At 39.4% G+C, this 19,288-nt stretch overlaps 1 protein-coding gene across 2 annotated transcripts in view; it reads right to left on the minus strand.

Annotated features, from left to right (window-relative positions):
• LOC150086462 (uncharacterized) overlaps positions 1–19,288 on the minus strand; it is a 45,715-nt gene that overhangs the window by 12,169 nt on the left and 14,258 nt on the right. The window contains exons 1-2 of one of the 2 annotated variants that reach the window (XM_090371401.1): positions 9,553–9,742; positions 8,634–9,230 (exon numbers count right to left, since the gene is read on the minus strand). In XM_090371401.1, the coding sequence (XP_090227527.1) occupies positions 8,634–9,145 (512 nt within the window). In that variant the 5' untranslated portion in view covers positions 9,146–9,230; positions 9,553–9,742. Of the gene's footprint in view, positions 1–8,633; positions 9,231–9,552; positions 9,743–19,288 lie in introns of those variants that run through there. The other variant, XM_090371400.1, reaches the window with a different exon arrangement.

Consider the following 19,288-nt stretch of genomic DNA (forward strand, 5'->3'; position numbering starts at 1 on the left):
TTAGATATACTTGTTTTTAGTTAGGCTTACTGTTGACTAATTATGGTTCTTTGGTATGCTTATTGTTAAGGTTTAATTGTTCTATTTAAACACGCGTTGGGTTCTTCATTGAATCTAATGAGAAATCACTGTATTTGTATTTCGTCACAATGGATATTTCTTTTGCTGACTTGTATGCTACTACATATTGCGCAGGCTCTAGGTTGAGTTGTCTGTGTATAACAAAGTTCTGTTTACTGTTAATGTTATAACTCTTTTTCTTGGATCATCCTAATTATAATTGTGGGTTTTAACTTAGTGTAAGTTATTACTTTGGCTTGTGGTGTGTGGGGGCTGCAAGTGTCCGCTTCCCACGTACCATGGGCTTGTTGTTTTGTAATTTTTGTGTATACTTAAGACTTGTTTAGTGTTGATGTTACAGTTCTGTTATTCTTGGATCATCCTGTTTCTTTTGTAGCTTTAACTTAGTATAAGATTTTACTTTTGCTTTTGGTGTGTGGGGGTTGTGTTTTTCGGCTTCCCACGTATCAAATGCTTGCTGTTTTATAGTTTTGGTTTCTTTTGCCCTGTTGGTGGCGGTAGTTCTGTCACCTTGATCTTAGTTTTTTGCTAATATAGTCAGTTTCTGTATTGGGAAACTTATTGTAACCTTGTCAGTGACCTTGTTACCTTGTATCGTCTTAATTGTGTTCCTTTGTTTTTCTTTCTTCCTTCTAGATTGGTTTTCTTGCTTTTGCTGCGTGGTGGATGGGGTTACAGTTTGTTTACCCTCCATCTACCATCGGCTTTAGCTGTTTTGTGTCACTGTACCTTATTTTTGTTATTAATCTATCTTGCTGTCTTGTAGATAATCCGTTAATGTTGTCTTGTAGATAATACTCTCTTACTGTATATACTTCTTCCACTGTAGTCTTTGGGAATTTCGTTCAAATTCCCCTTACCTTTCATAGATAGTAGTTCCTGGCTACCTCCTCGTGGTTAGGGACGGGAGCGGGGGGTTAAGATAACTCTTTTCTTGGCCCCCTGCTGCTAAATGCCAGGTGCCGGCAATACATACAACGCGAACAACACACTACACTGCACTAGTTAACAAACTTTTAAATTAACTATCTCCTTCCTTCTTCCTTTTTTTTTTTTTTTTTTTTTTTCCTTGCCGGCTTTTGGCGCCTTGCCTTAAAACTCGCGGACGTATAGGGGAAACCCTGGTTCCCGCACGTAACTTACATAAATACTTGAATACTTGAATATCGATTGGCCTCTGAACTTCCCCCGATATCAATCTCATAGAGCACTTGTGGGACACTATGGAAAGGCATACCAGACGTCTGGATCCACCAATCACCTCCATACCTCCCGAACGCTTCCAACATCTTTTTGAATCAATACCACGTCGGATAGCTGCTGTACTGAGGGCAAAATGAGGACCTACGAAGTATTAGGTAGGTGGTCATAATTCAGTGATCACTCAGTGTATATAAATACAAATAAAAACACAAATACAAATATAAATACAATAAATCGAAAAAATAAATAATGAAAATAAATAAATAATATAAATACAATACGTTACTAATTATATCAATATTCAATCGGAACTTTGATATAAAGAATCGATTCTTTTACGCTTCACGATATCAATCGATAGAATGATAACGTGTCACAGTGATCGAAAAGCGCTCCATTCCAAAGTGTGATGTAGCAACAATGGCGTAAGGCGCATTATATATACCACAGCCCCAGTTACAACTATGCCATCAAGCACATCAATTTTAATTAACTGTTGAATTCAAGCCTGAATTAATTACACATTTATATGCAAAAGCGAGTTAATTACATACATTGAACTAGTACTTGGAAAAACTTACCGCATCAAATGTTTTACGAGTGCGTTACTGTTGACATAATCAAATAGAAAGCGGTGAACTGCATGATGGGAAGTTTTTATGTAGAGGGCGCGAGTAAAGCGTTGCGCAGTTATTTCTGATTTTATTAATTAATATTTATCTTTAATGTTTTGTTTTGTTTTTGATTCTTGTGTAATAATTTTGAAAACATTCGAGATTTGGAAACAAATGTATGAAGAGAAGTTTCCTTTCACAGCGATTTCCGAAAAATAATGAATTAATTCTCTTTATTCCTTTTTTTGTTTAAATATGGTACGTTGAATTTTTCTAAGCGGGCGTGTCACCATGAACCAAATTATATAGAATTTTGATGGGATTTGGTTTGCGTTATTCTCAGGGAATTTTACAAGAGAGAATAAACAGCCTTCTCTCGTATATCCCACACCATGTGAAAGTTATTTTAGTTAAAGAGAAAGGTTGTAGTAAGTTGATTAATGGTTACTGTTATTGAATTTAACTAAGTTAAGGTCTTATAATATAGTGAATGGGAAAAACAATAAGAACTCTTTTCTAGAATGCAGATAATTTTCTGCTATGAGAAAGGAATATATATATATATATATATATATATATATATATATATAGAGAGAGAGAGAGAGGAGGGGGTACGTTACAAAATTTAATTTTCTTTGAAGGATGTGGAAGTTCTGTGATACAAATTTAGTTATAATGTTTTAGCAATCAGAATTTTCTATTACAATTTTAAGCCGTACACAAACAAGATGCCCTCGAGCTCAAATGAAAATGTTAACTAATATTGACCTTATTTTAGTATTATTGGTGGTAAATGAAGCAACAAAGAAAGCTTATACAGCATCAGCCAAAAAAAACAAAAACAATATTCCCCAATCACTGTCCACCCCCATCCAAGAAGTTGTCTAGTTCTTCCTTGAATTTATTCACACTATCCACTTCCATAACAGTTGGAGATTTCTTCCAGCACTCAACCACCAGCCAGTCGAAGGCAAACTTCTGCACATACATCCTTCCTCAATTTGAATTTATGCCCCCTCATGTGTGTAGTTTCAGCAAGAGGAAGAATGTCATTAGCACCGAGCTTGCTCAATCCATTCATATTTTACCAATCCACGATATTGGCCTCGAGTTTTGCATCTACAAAGATAAATATCACTCAAAAATTTTTAACCAGGATTCGAGTTTATGCTACACAGAATTTAACGAGCTGATTTTTAAATACGAAATCAAGAAATTGATGGTTTGTGCAAATATTTTAAATTAGGACAGTAAAATAATAACAGTCGAAACAGAGTGCAATGGATAAAAGAGTTTGTGTGTGTGTGTGATCAAATGCAGACGGAGGCGTTTTTCCCCCCTAACTATTCTCTGCTTCTTCTGACAGAAAATTTAATGAGGCGATAAATGTGAGACAAATAAAAATGCATATAACCTTGGGATCTTATTTTTGAATTCTTCGGTATAGACTTTTCATCAAGTAAAGTTTACACCGAAAATATTATTTATCAAGAGATTTTTTAAATCAATGAATTCTAGCAAAAAATAATTTGACTTTCCTGAACGATATTTCAGAATTTGTGCTGCTAAATTTTAGGAGTTAGTAGTATAGTATAAGTTTAGTATTTTTTTAAATCTTACCCTGCGGTGCACTAGATTAGTGAAAGTGTATACATTTTCTTTTAAGTCAGTGGCGCTTGGCCCTATTTTATCCTGAACTGTGTGATAAAACTAATCGTATCTGTGATTAAAAAAAGGAAAAAAAATCGTTTTTTATCACTGATATTTTAGTGTTAAAATCGAAAACTGAATTTGCTAATGTGGAGCGTCACTGTGACTAACAAAACATTCCTTTCAAGAATGCAAGTAAATCCATTGCTTACACAGAATATTACCTCATGGCTCAAAGTGTTTACCTTTCTTAGAACAACTGAGCATTAGAAGTTAAAAATAACCCTCATGTTTTCTACATATGGCATGGTAACGTTACAATTTTCTTTACTGTACAAGTACGCATAACTTTAATGTTATTACAAAAACTGTATCAAAGCTGTGTATTAAATATAATTTTATGTGCATAAATACACAGGCAATGCCTACCTTTATAGCTTCCTCTACCTCCATATACATATGAATAAACATAGGAAAAGTCTAATTATCGGATTTATATTTGTCCCACTTTGACCAAAACATATGTGCATGGATTCCCTAACAAACCAAAGTCTGTGACATCACAGAAAGAACAAAGCGCTGAAATTGGAAATGGGTAAGTCACATATCAAGAACTGACGATAGGTGGATCAAACGAATTTTGGAATGAATACCACTTGACTCTAAACGGCCAAGAAAAAGAACAAAGATGAGGAGGATTGATGAAACTGTGAAATTTGCTGATGTACAATGGCAACAAGCAGCACACGACCGCAATTGCTGGATACTCGTTGAGTAGGCCTTCATCCTGCAGTGGATCGACTATAGTTTAATAATTCCGAGGAACACTGCTTTAGCCCCACGACCCTCAACCTTTAGAAAATCCTGGGACCGTCGCTGTTCGTGTCAACCGAAGACAGGAGAGCGTACCCTAAATATAGTGAGTACGGCTGGCTGAAGAAGATGATGATGATAATAAAATTTTCGTATTTTTATTTGTTATTTTTGTAGATGGCTATCTGCATTTAGAAAAATAATCTTTACATTTTTTCACCTCTATTATAACACAACTTATTTAAAAAATTGGGTCACTACGTAGGGCTGTAGATAGAGAACGTTAAGTACACAGAGCATGGATAATATCCAGGCATAAAATTAACTCCTCAAAACAATTCAAAATGTGGCACTCCAGTTGTGCCCAAGCAAGCAGCATGTTGAAGATTTTGCTTGAAAGCTGGTAGTAATAATTGGCAATATGTATAGCCGAGTGTCGACGCTAGATGTCTACTGGTATTTTCAGTACCTCCCTTATTAACTCATTTTGCAAATTTTCGCTTAACATTCCTTATTTTCACAAAATATTTTGTATCTTATGTCACGTTCCATAAATACAAGTCATGGTCACTTGACTTTAATTATACTTTATAAACCTTGTTTTCAAAGGCATATCATCAAAATCTTGGATCCTGGTGCAATGTCATTAATTTATGTTTATATAGCTTTCTGTTTTCCTTTTGGGCTTCTCTGAGCTTAGGGTCCTGGTGTAAATGAATGACTTGCACCACGGGATAAAACGCCACTAAATGTTTTCAAACCTTTCAACGAAAATATACTCAAACGTTGTATCCTAGGGTCGAATATCTTGGGGAATTTTACAAAACGGAACTCTCGTAAGCCTGAAATCTAGAATTAGTATGTTTGTTCTGTTTATATTCTGGCACCACCGCTATGCCAGCGGAGTTTACAATGGCCCTGGTAGCGTGACGTAATGGGCAGCGAGGTGAAAATACTGATTCATTTAAAGAATAGATTTTTCTTTGTTTGATCATAACTTTTTTTAAATTGTTCGTTGATTAGAATAAGATTAATGTTTATAAGAATGAGCTTTTAAGCACAGATTAGTTAAGAACTTCCATAGATTGCCATTGTAGTACAAAAAAGAACTCTGCATGTACACGTATTACACCCACAGAGTAATAAGATATCTTACTACTCTGGGGTGCCATCCATGCATTGCACAATGTGTTCAATAATGAACGTGTTGTGCAATTGTCACACATTGTCAGGTGATGGTCGTAGCATTGAATATCCTTTTCCAATAGGTCCCGAACATGCTCAAATTAGTTTAGATCTCTTAGTTTGGGCTGCCACAGGAGGACGGTGAATTCATTGTCATGTTCCTGAACACAGCCAAGTTGTGAAAAAGAAAGTCCATAAAAATTTATGGGCGTCATTAACAGGATTCGAACTCAGGCCTTTTCCATCTGCTGTGGGAAACTGGTGATTATAACCACTGTGTTACCGACGAGAGCATTTTTATTTATTTTTTTTTTTTAAGAATATTTTTAAGGATGAAAGAAAAACGAACTTTCGTTTTTCATCCTTAAAAATGAATGAAAAACGAGCTTTCGACAGAAAAAAAACTTGCAACTCATGAATCCCAAAGGAGAGAGGGAAGAAAAATTATAGCTGCAAAGGATTTTAAGAGGACCTTTGCAATTTCTTTATGGAAAACTCCTTAATAAGAATAATCCAATTCAAATTGTGAAATCTTAAGTATACATCCTAGCATTGTTGAAGTTTCAATAATCCTCCAGAGCACAATATTCTATAAATATGCGCAGAATAATTAATTTCGAAATCGTAATCACTTCAAAGCGTGTTTGTGCAGCTGCTCTTTCCAGAAGAGCTCCTTTGGCGGCTTTCCTCTTACCCGCATGTTTTCGCTTCTCAAACGAACCAACATTGTACGTCTCCTGCTAAGCCAACCCCAGTGCGACCAACTCTTATAATTGTCCTTGCGAGTTCCGGGGACATTAATTTGTTCACGTACCAGGTGCTCGATTAAAATATGGAAGAATAAACGTGTGTGTGTGTGCAGATGTCGTTCGCCGAACGTGCTTCGCTTTGCACTACCGTGTCGATATTGATTTCCGACGAAACTTTGACATTTTCCTGCAACTACGCCTTTCAAACAAAAGAGAAAGCTACTTAAAATTCATAAATATAGTCGCGGTTTGCTGGTTATCCCCAGAAAGAGAAAATTGGAGTTACAACCAGAAATAACTTTGCTTTTATACTCCCGAAAATGTTTAAAAGAGATATCCATGAAACTTTCAAACTGTATATTTGGGTCCCCTTTTTAAGGAAGGAGGGGGCCCTTTGCATCCTAGGGATTTTGTGGTGCGAAATAACACCACTTAGTCTACCACTCAAAACAAAACACATTACTTAACATTCGTTACAGGTGTCATTGGATGTCAAGAAATAAAAGATTAAGCCTCTCTAGAGACTTTTATTTATTTTCTTTTTGAAACTTTAATTATGATTTAACCATTTAAATATTTTTTTTTTAAAATTGTTAATTACGCTAGTCCCTTTGGGGCCATTTTTTTTTTTTTTTATGCAAACCCCTTCGGGGGTAGGATTCATTGATCTCCAGTTTATTAGAGACTGGAGTTTCACTTGCTCGTACCCATCAAAGTGCAATACCAGTGGATGCCAGCTCGTACTGCTGGTATCCACTGGTATTGCACTTTTCTGGAATTTGGTCATCTGCCCCTTCCTTCCACCTAAACAAGGACCTCAGTCTGGAAATTTGTTGCTCAGATGGATGAACAGGGTGGTGGGCCATCCTTTTACTATCTCCAGATCCATTCTCCATGCCAATCTAAGCGCCACTCCCTGGAGACTTTTCATCACGAAAAGAAATGCGCTCAGGTCGAATTAATATTCCATCAATATCTCCATTAATCTCTGGCCCAAAGAAGACGAGAGGAGAACACCCGACTCCTGCCTCCCTCTGCGGCTTACGCTTACAAACATTGATTCCCTAAGGGACATGTTTCCGGCAAATTGCCTCCAGGTCTATAATAAATTAGGTATATACCCTGATAAGTTCTTTTTTTTTTTTTTTTTGTTAGCGCATCGGCTTCTGTGGCCATAATACACCTCCCAAAGTTATTTTCTACTCTGATCCAAGCTTGAGGCGGGATTCGAACCCGTGACCTTTCGGTTGCCAGGCAGGCACTTTACCCACCCGGCTAGCTCGGTCGGCTGATAAGTTCTGTGAGGACAAGTTTTACAGAAAGGAAAGCCTTAAGAAACGTTACCAGCTGTTGAATATGTGAGGATCACTTGCACCTGGACTTTTTTTGCCTGCTGCACTTTTATTTCTTTTACTCCTGCCTTGCTGTTTATTGTATGTCTAAACGTTGTTTTTTATTTCGAGCTGTTGTAAGTTGAATTCTGTACATGCCTCAGGTCGAGCACGCATGTACTCTTATACGTTGTACATGTGGTTCCTCGCACCTCAGTATGCAAATTTCACACCCTCCTGGCACATTGCAGTCCCGGCATAATCCAGTTCCTTGTGGTTAATAAACTAATAATAATAATATTAATCTTCAGTGGATGCGAGATTCTTTGTGGTCTTCGCCACCGTACGTCAATATAGGAGACTGCATACGACTTGCGTTTCTACCTATGGGTGCTGGTAATAATACATTTAATCTAGCAAGTGGATAGTTGGGCCCGCCTCCGCGTGGTGTGGACGGGTACTGGTAAGCAGCCTCCCTAGTGATCGCTACTTCCTTGTAGCTAAGTGGCCAAAAACAACTAAACAACACACAGGTGTGAGACACAGGGCACTAGCCTCTTTGCCTTGTGTCTCACACAAGTGCAAATTTCTGTCTCTGCCCTCTATCTTTCACAAGACGAACTCGTATCGAGGGCACCCGTATTATCAAAACCCTTATTTATCAAAAAGAAGTTTTTCAAGTAATTTATAAACCACTGAGACTTAGCACACCAGTTGAAGGACACACTTCACTATTGAATGGAATTTAAGAGTGGGGTTGTTTTCAATTATTATCAAGGCAAGCCATGCAATGTGGTGTTATTTCTATAAATTTCTTGTGCTTTAAGTCTTTTCTATTTTCAGATGAAAAAAAAAAAAATCTGTGAAAAGGCCTGTCTCAGAGATGTTCAACAAAAAGAGTAATCTCTCGAGTTAAATAAAAACATTTTTTTCATTTATTAATAACAATTCATATTTAATTGTAATAATGCTCAAAACACGTGATATTATAAAGATAATAAACTCACCTCCTTCCTAAAAAATCTGGCGTCGATGCTACACTACTAGTATTACTTTCCGAATCACGAAATGTTCGGAAAGGATCTTTCTTTTTCCTTGATTTAGGAAGGGTCATCACCAACAAAGGACCCAAGGGATAATCGGATTTGCGATTTGCATCATGACAATTTGAATTTGTAATGGTGGACACCAACTGACCATTCTGAGGATGCTTGAAATCATCAGCGATACCTGAACCGCGACATCTAGTGTACCAAAAGTACAAAGTCAATAGAGGAATGGCTAAAACCACTCCCATGGCACCTGTAAGAAACAGCCACAGTCCAGCCGTATTATAGAGGGCACCACACACTAACAACACAACGCCACCTATTAGAAGTAATAATGCCGCTATGAGCCATACATTAAGCAGAGCGTAGCGAGTTCTTGACGACATGCGTGGTCCACAATCGACACATGTCCATCCTTCGTCATAGCGTTCTGTCGCGAAAGTCTGATCTGGAGTTTCCTTGTCATCCATCAGGTACCACCAAGAGATATACCGGTGCCAACCACTGAAAACATTCCTGTCAAAAGTATCATGGCCACATCAGACTAACAGGGACCTGAAATTAAGAAACAAAACAGAAAATTATGTGAAAATAAACCAAATATATGAAATAAAAAAATATTAAGACTATGAATCCAATTAAGAACTTCCATTAGACAAGTTTAAACAAGTTTAGACAAGTATTATTTATAATAATCATACAAAATTAATTTTAAAACAGACATTTCCGGTGAGAGTAAGCCGACTTCCAGATGATAATCATTATGCAATCTCTGGAATTTTTAAAGATAATGTATATATATATTCACCAATTGTGCCTTACAATCGACAAACTCAAGAGTCTTATAGGTGAGCACTGGAAGAGGCATCTCTCTCACCTGTTCCTTGGTGTTGTGGTCTAGACGTCCATGCGGAAAGTCATTCTACCTTGCCCGGTCATTTCTTGTAGTCCCTATTTATCCAGTCACGCGGAAGATGTTATCTTCTAATAGTTCACCATCCCGCCCCAATCCCTCTGTCCTTCCAAATTGGCGGAACAGATTGCTACGGTACAGGTAACGCCGCCATGCAAGTTCTCACCTTCGTGGTAGTCTGTAAACATTTTTTACACCAACATTCAGGGTGTTTCGCAACAACGCGCACGAGCTTTGTTGCCCATGACAACAGGTGATCGATGAAACGAAAGACGATTCTAAGGAGACAAAAGATGGTTAGTGGTGATTTCTTTTACATGCTTTGCCTACGATTTACGGGTCATTGGAGCGGGGATGACATAATTCGGATACTTCGACCTACGTTCGTTGCACGCGGTCGGATTATAGAAGAAGGAACAGATTCTTGGCACTAGGGCACACTTAAATAAGCTGCAGGTGTAAGTCATTAGTGTTCATTAATTACTCCCGCTTATTAATTATGCTTAAAAATCCGCATGAAGTTCTTTTGGTTCAGAGGACACAAAAGAATACTTAAATTTTTTGTCTAAGTTAAGGGGTTAACTGAAAGAGATTATAATTTTAATACCCCCTGCAATTATGATTTTGCAAGTTCGTGGATGGTACATATAACTGTCAATAATTCATTTCTTTATCAATAATATCAAATAATTTACGATAAAATTAAGATTAATAGAAATACACAAAATGTGGATTGAACACATGCTTCTGTATGATATTTAAGATTGAAAGTGAGCTCATTCTGGAGAATGTTAAGGAGTCAGGTTGCTGCAAAATAAGCATATAATGATCCCATGAAAGGACTTAGAAAAGCTATTTTAGTTTAAGGGAGAGCAAGGCTAAAGGGAAGGATGATGTGTATTTATTTATAATTAAAAAGGCTGCATGTATAAATTGTGGAGTGTTAATTAGAATATCAGACTCTGGGATTTTCTTGAACTGGAGAAGTCAAAGAGGACCTTCCTGTTGAAACTCTCTCCAATTCACAATGGTGCTGCTAAAGGGGATGAATAACTATAAGCCAGTGATTTTGACATCTGTGGTAGGAGAGAGGATTAAGAGACGTTTTGGGACCTTCTAGGTAAATTGGTAACTTGAATAGATTCCAGAACGCGTTCGTTAAGGCAAAGTCATGCTTGATCAATCTGGTAATTGTTGTCGGGATTTTTAGGCGCATAAGCTCCTTAGACCATAGTGGGCCTTATATATTGTCTGCAAATTGCATTGTTCTGTGGCCGATTTGCCTATTTTCTGGACAAAAACCCAGGTTTCCGCGAAAGAAAACCATGCTACCCTCTTTTGAGACCAACTAACTCAGCCACGTTGTGAACAAGGCCCATAAAAATTCCTGGAGGGATTGACTGGTTTCCAGCTCAGGTCTTTTCCACTCGGTGTGCGGAGGACAATGATTATAGCAACTGTACTACCTCGAGGTAGTACAATATGGTAGATACTGTGATGTACATGTATTTATTAAATAGTTGGATGCAAGTAACAATTTTGACTTTATATATCACAAAATTTTTACTGCATTTTATCCCACGGTACGAACAAGTGATGTTCTTATTAATCGTATAAAGGTTTGTTGGGTCTTAATCTCATCATTCTAGTCAATACTCAATTTTAGTTTCTGAAGTAATCTGCAGATGGATCAGACTCTAAGCCATACAGGACCAGAAAACTGTCTTTGAATAAAGAGAACTGAGACTCGATGTATTTTGGAAGTGTTTGTACACTCACCATAGAATTAAATCTGTAACTTTGCGATTTCCAAGTGTGTAGAGAACTGAGAAAGCTTTTTGGTCCACTTTCATTTCCTTTGCCCTTGTAAGATAAACAGACGAGCAAAATTAACTCTTCAATTCATTCATAAGCTGTGAGACGTCTATTGAAAAATTATGTCCAATTTCATTGTGCAATTACTTGGACCCTCTCCTACAAATGCTGAAATTAAAATGAAACAATGCATATTTAAATAATCAAATCCATTGATATTTATCCAAATAGTTGAATGAAACACTAGAAATTAATGGTATTAGGCCTATACATCTCCTTTGTTATGTCAATTGACGTCAATTTAATTGTCATCTGACCCAGCCTTCATCTATTCCACTCTATGAAGTTTTAATTAATGAAAGGCAGTTCAAAAGGGGTCGTACCGCTCTCTCTTCAACATGTCAAACCGGTATGTCAGATTCGGCTTTTACCGTTAAAGAACATTCCGATCAATCGATTAAATCCGTCCGCGTCCACTAACAAGGTCCCCAGTGCCCTTCATTTAGAGGTGGGTAGATGCAGTCATTGCTTTATTGTAAACCGTGCATGCACCCTCCACTTTCCTCCCATCTAAAGAGAGTTACTTGTCGGTACTTATTGATGTTCTAAAGTGATGTAGCGCGGGGTGCGCGAACAATGTTGCTATACAATGGACCGAGTTCCTTAGACTTTAACAAATAGTAGAGCTGCAGGGCTGAATCCATTTCATGCAACCCGGCTGCCTCTGTTATGCTCCATTGTCGTTTTTTTATAGCGCCTTAGATAATACAGAGAGTGTTAGTCAGAGAATTCATGTCAAAGTCCTTCGTTTTTAATTCATCGGACATTTTCTTTTAATCTGTTTTAAAAGTCATATTTTTGGAATAAATGGGTGATGAAAGTTTCATTTTCGTGTGGCATTAGCTATACCCTTGGAGTGGCAACATTCCTACATAAAATAATGTAGATCGAGAAAGTTTTTTTATTAAAAAAAACCACAAAACAAAACGATGTGACTGGAGTACAAATCTCCCATTTTTATCATATAGGGCGTTACCTTTGAGGGCCAATCTCCCACTCATGCATATAAATTATCAACAAGCGGCAAAAAAGAATGATGACCTTTGACTTGTAGTGTTGATGATGCGTAAGGAGCACACTACAAAGCGGATTCTGGTTTATACTTAACGCCTTTAATATCTGATAGATTTGCTTCACCATCCATATAACGTAGGCAAGTTGCATAATACTACACCGGCTCATACATGAAAGACCGGCGTTTATTTGACTCAGCTATTCCCAATGTACTATTACCTCCCCCTCCCAGCCCCTCATCGCATTCTCATCCATAACAGCAGTCCGTCAATCATGTTTGGCCGAGGTCCTGCAGTAAATTGAGATGGCCCGAGGAATTCAAGAAACCTGTTTGGGTAAATGACCCCAGCCTTGGCTGAACCTCTGTAGGTTTAGTTGGAGGTGTTGGATGGTTAGTAATTCCCATGCGTTTGTTAGCGATACAGTATATTTGTGAGACAAACATTCCTTCGCACACTTCCAGTCAGTCTATAGAAATTGTGTTTTTCGTGGTTCATTTCCATGCGACCATGTCTGAGAAGAAATTGTCAGACTTCAAAACAAAAGATCTTTTTCCTTTTTTTTTTATTATTTTATTCACACGTTTCGACTTCTAATTCGTTGTGCACTATTGTATGACTCTGTTATGTCTCTTAAAGAAGGGATTTGACCTCTGTATTTACGCAACATTAACCAAGAAGTCATTTAAAAGACCTGTTTATTTTGAATTAACTGTACATCTCGGAAACATCATTTGGATTCTTAGATGGGAGTAAACAATCTTCCTCTCCCCTTCACGATTCGAGGGGAGAAGAAGGAAGTGTATATTAGTGAATGAGTGAGTGTGTTGTTAAGCGCCAAAACAACTTAGACGCAACTATGAAGTAATAATATGTTGTCCAAGTTTCTGAAAAGAAGTAATAATATGTTGTCCAAGTTTCTGAAAAGAAGTAAAAAACATATATGCAACCTTAGACTGAGAAATCCATATAAATTCCTCGAATCATTGACTGGATTCTAATTCAGGCATTTTCCAGCTTGCAAAACGTCTAGTTCTTCTTCTACTGCTAGTTCTCCTTCACGCCTCAGTGGCTGCTTGAAAAATTGCAATTTCAAAATCCTATCGATGACAGAATTTATTGAAGCCCTTTCAAAGGGAGTTGAACTACTCTATACCAGATGAATCCCATTCAGCCGTGTTAATCCAAACAACGAAGATTCTAAATAACAAATAATATGTGGCAATTGGGAATCTCCTTTGATTTCTTTTTAAAATAAACATCTAAAGGTATAAGGCCAACTAGATTTTTCCGAAACTCCTAAAGGTCTTTATTTCATTTATTATCTATGACAACTGTTGAGGTATTTCGCATACCTCAAACTTCTGTGCCATCTACTCATATACATATTTGTAAAATTTGTATTTGATAGCAACACAGATTCAGCCGATACAAAGAGTACCACAGCTTCTCTCTTGAAGTATTGTTTTCTGGAGCTAGACGACCTCACCCGTCTAGTGAATCCATGCTGCAACGTGTACAAGCTCTAACTTGGGCAAAAGGTGGCGGTATTAGATATTGAGTAAAGGTTTCTAATTCTTTGGCCAGTGAGTAGTTAGGTTATAAGGGTTATTCAAGAAAACTAGAATATCGATGATGGAAAAATAAGCGGCTACTTGGAATTTCTTAAACCTTAAAATAGAATATTAAAAAATAAGTAATAAAAAAGTAAATTTTAGTTTATTCTCCATATGATCAAAGCCGGAAGATATCTTGCATGCACGAGCTAGAGAAGCATAGACTCAGAGGACAGAAATTATGGGATACCTACCTAGTAACGGGTAGGTCCACCTTTCGCCCGAATAAGGGCAGTCATACTGCTAGGCATTGAGTCCACTAGTTCACGAAAGCGTTCCACAGGTATTTCACTCCATGCTTGCTGTACCGCTGTCCATTATTCCGTAGCATTCCTGGGTGGAGGATCCAAAGCTCGAACGGACCTTTCCACAGCATCCCAAAGATGCTCCACAGGGTTCATGTCCGATGAACGGGGAGGCCATTCCATGGCGGTAAAATCTGCGGAATGTTTCTTCGAACCATGTTCTTGTCACCACGGCTCTGTGGGGAGGTGCATTGTCCTAATACAAGAGTCCATTGCCCTGTGGGTGCACGATGACCATAAAGGGAACCGGATGGTCTGCGAGGATGGACACGTAACCTGGACCGTTCAGAGATGCGTCAAACATACCATAAGTCCCAACATGTGCCAGTTGAAAACGTCCCAGACCATTACTGACTGTCCACCTGCCTGAACACTTCCTTGTTGATATGACGGGTGCATTGCTTCGTGCGGTTTCCTCCAGATATGCATCCTCCGCTCCGCTCGAAATAACTGTAAATGGGACTCATCGGACCAGGAGACCCATCTTCAGTCGTCCAAGGCCCAGTGCCAATGTTCTTTTGCCCAGTTCAGGCATAGAGTCCTGCGTCGTGGTGTTAGCAATGGGACTCTGGTGGATCGGCGGCTCCCATAACCTACTGCGGCTAATGATCGCCTCGTGGTCTTGGTGGAGACGTTTCTGACACCTCCGTTATTGAGGTCGGCGGTGATTGGTGCCATTGTCGCTCTCCGGTTGGCTGAAACAATACGAAACAGACGTCGGCGGCCACGTTCATCCACCACCTTTCTCCGTCCACGATGAGATGTTATTCTGTAAATTGTGTATTCCCGATACACTGTAGATACTGTCAGTTGATACTGTTTTTCCCCTGGCGCACCACCTTCCTTCTTAAGGGACACGACTCCTTCAGAGGGAAATTCCACGAGCTGGGAAAATTCGACAACCCGAACTGTAACTGCTGGCAAGGAGGAACACCTTATCCATGACTGTAACAACTATGAAGACCTCAGATGTCATCTATACACACGCATCAACTCCTTGCTAAGGAACCGAGAAGACATAATATTGCAAGAAGAAGACAATTACCGTGCTTTCACGCCTTTGCTCGCGAACTCTTTGAAAGACAAAGATCCCTGCCACATCATCACTAACCTATGATCCAAATACCAAACAGGAACTGATATCCGAACCTCTGAACAAAGAAGCCCAAAATGAGACTGACCCGCCCAGGGGATCAGGATACCACAAGTAAAGACTAATAAAAGCAACAAACCGGACCAACACAAGGACATAACAAACAGCACGGGAACACTAGAAACAAACATATCTCGAGAGACAGCTCCAATGTAACTATCACCCAAAACATAGACGTGACTACCGGAAATGACTGCAAAACTCTGAACTAGTGACCACCTGAAGTACATACAACTCATGAACGTGACGAATTGGACCCGATTTCTGGACTTGGGCCTCCACCGGACTAACGCAAAGATGAAGACTGCATCTTATGATGCCATGCAGCCATATGGCGCCCCTGGCTGGACACTGCCTAGCCTGCTTTTTAGAAGAAGAACTCTTTATTATATACAGAAAGCACATTGCTGTATACAACTCCCTTCACGGCTACAAGCCAGGGGTTTACATAAAAGAAATCACACAACATAATAAACACAAAAAAAAAAAAAAAGCATTATGACTCCTGAAAGGTTTGAACACTGGGATGATGGATTCAAAGCAGTGATGAAGGTCTCCGGGAGAAGGTTTTAATGTCCTCTGACGTGGTCCTGGGAAGGAAGTCAACCGAGTACTTTCTGCCTATAATTTGTCGACTGCGAATTTGTAGAGGTCGCCATCCAAGGACTGTATGTCTTGCAGAATTTGCACGGGTAGGAACCGATCAGTTAGCTTTAACCGGTTTGGAATGGCCTGTAGGATTGGATTAGCCCTAAGACTTGGGACAGGGATCCTCCATCCGCAATTAGCCCAGAAATCTGGTACTGAAATAATGCCGACTATCATTTTGATGGCAAAGACGAGTCTTCTCTCGTGAATGATAGCAGGAAGACGTCTGAAATTGAGAACTGCCGCCATCTGGGTGGTCCTTGGTGTAGGGGAAAGCCGAAATTCCCATATGGCCCACTTCAGTAGCCAGAATTTCCCCTCGAAAATCCGTCTAAGATGGGTCGTAGCAGTTGAAGTCCAGACTTCAGCGCCATAGAGTATGACCGGATAAACCGGATGTCTTAATATATCTGCACCCAACAGCTGGTCATGGACGTGCATTAGTTGTTGTTTAATCATCCACCGGAGTCGACAGAACTTTATTTGCAAGTGGTTTATGTGCGGTAGAAAGGAGAGCTTTTGATCAAAAATAACGCCCAGATCTGTATGCTGTTGGACGACAGAAATCGCGGATCCGGTTGTACTATTGTTGGGCTCCGTTTGAGAGAGAAAGTCAACTGTTTCGACTTCTCAGGATTGATTTGAAGTCCGAAACCGGAGAGGAAGGCCTCAATATTCTGGATTTTCTGAAGGATTAAGGTATTGATGTATTCAGCAGTGTCTCCAGGGCTGATGGGAGTAAACACTTTTATGTCATTTACTCCTCCTTCCCTGCCAGGAGGAGGAGATGGCCTGCTGCTTCCCCTCCTGAACCTCTCTCTCTCTCTCTCTCTCTCTCTCTCTCTCTCTCTCTCTCTCTCTCTCTCTCTCTCTCTCTCTCTCTCTCTCTCTCCTCTGGTGGGGTATGCGCATGCTCCACAGTTTCAACAGGAATGTCATCTTCCCTGTTGACCGCTTACTTCCAATTTCCAACCCCCAGTCTTCTGCCTCCCTTTACACAGCGCCTGCCCCACACGTCCATATTTAAAACACCAAAATTCATGCCTGACCTATTAGAAAATCTTATCACTTCCAGGGTATATCCCTTATTCCCCCTCTAAACAGCGTATAATATACCATCCCAACTGTCCCCAAAAGAAAAGAAGAATTTTTTTATTTTTTAGGTCCTTGCCACTGAAATCTCAGGAAAGTAGGTGGCAGGACCTGCCAGAGCAAACTTTAAGGGAATACCTGGCTGGCCTTCCCGTGGCGGAATACGTAAACGTCGGGTCCCATCAGGGACCCAGCGTCTAACAAGCCAGATTAACAATGGGCACAACACATGACCCACACACTTTTAAACCTCTGGCCTTGACAGCGTACGGTCCTCGATACAAAGAACATAAGCGGTGATGGAGTAAATCCCTGGTGCCGTTAGACCTGAAAATACTCTGTACTCTCTCGATACTGTCGAACGGGAATAGTGCAATTTCTGCACCACCTCCGCGAGAGAGTGAGCCTCGGACACCCATTATCATCCCTCTTTAAAAGTCTGTTAACTCATGACGTTTATCCATACTGACATCGAAGTACCACCTACATGAATGCAGTGTACCTATATACCTGCCAAGCGGTGGTTTCGTGCCTAGCGAGAGGATGACAGCTTTGCGTTGCCCAGAAACCAGGTTTCCCATGAATTCTGTCATTTCAGTGTATATAGACATATTTTACAATGCAAAGCAGAGTATGAAAATTGCATACGTAATGAACTGTAAGGTATGCACAGTGCATTGAGTGTAACGTGCGCACATTGAGTTCGCCAAAATCAGATAAACATTCTGCAAGACGAATGGGACGTTGCCCTGGGTGCATTTTTGTTAGAGGCGCAAAAAATGAAATAAATATCAGAGGAAAAGTTAGGGATTCTTTCTTATACTCCTACATAACTTGCAACCATTTCAATTATTTTGTTTTTTTATGTTATGCAATAATGTAAGTATTAATTGCAGTGAATCCCACTGTTACATTTTCAGTTGTTGTTGTTTGGGTATTTTGGCACAAGGGCCTCTTTGTGCCATACAATTTCAGTGTTGTATCAGTGTAGCATTGGTACAGGCACATGATGCAAGAAAGCAAGTTTATGCAGCATCAGCAAGAAAAAAAAAAACCTACTTCCCATTTCATCCATCCATTCGCTCTAAAAGTATGTCGAGTTCTTCCTTGAATTTATTTAAGCTATCAACTTCTTCTTCAACTTCAACTTTCGTTTAATTGTTCGTTAAACGTACAATTTTATACACTTAATACCTTTTGTCATTCCCTATACTTAAATAATAAACTTATTATCTCATAAACATAAATTAAAAATTAAGTTGAAGGGCGAGAACGTATTTTATCCGGGTGCTAAATTGGCTGTAGCTGATCCTGATTGCAGTATCATGTTTGCAAAAGGTTACCTCCAGGAGAAATTTTTATGGGCCTTTTTCACAACTTGGCTGAGTTAGTCGGTCTCAGGCGAGGGTAATGTGGTTTTTCCTCCCGGAAACTCGAGTTTTTCATCTAGAAAACAGAAAATCGACCTCAGAACACACGCAATTTACAGACAGTATACACGGAGCAATATGGCCTTAGCCGCTGATGCTCCAAAAACAGATCCTACTACACTGGTGTGCAACATTTAAGGACCAGTCAGGTTTTCACCTGTAGCTTCTCATAGGAGTAGTCTGGATTTGGGAAAAGCATACCAAAGCAACCTCGTGAAGTACAGAAATGATGAAGGAAACAACACCGACACAACAACGGAAACAAAACGGTACAGAGGGACTTTATTCAAAAATGGCAACATAGCACTGGCTGCCATGATACAGATGCATCACTGCCAAAGAGAGAACAAAGGGAAGAGGTGGTCCTCAGTAGGAGATATGGCCACCCCTAATGTCGATGCAGGCTTTGCATCGCCTGTCCATGTTAGAACAATATTGTTGATAAGTTCTTGCAGTAACATCGTCCATCCCTCTGTCAGCGCCATCTTCAGCTGGTGAACATTTTCTGGTGGGCGTGGACGTGCTGCTAGGCGTCTCCCCAGGGCGTCCCATATGTGTTCGATGTGAT

The sequence above is a fragment of the Mastigoproctus giganteus genome, chromosome 4, assembly GCF_048544385.1.
Source record: "Mastigoproctus giganteus isolate SK-2022 chromosome 4, ASM4854438v1, whole genome shotgun sequence".
Classification (NCBI taxonomy): Eukaryota; Metazoa; Arthropoda; class Arachnida; order Uropygi; family Thelyphonidae; genus Mastigoproctus; species Mastigoproctus giganteus.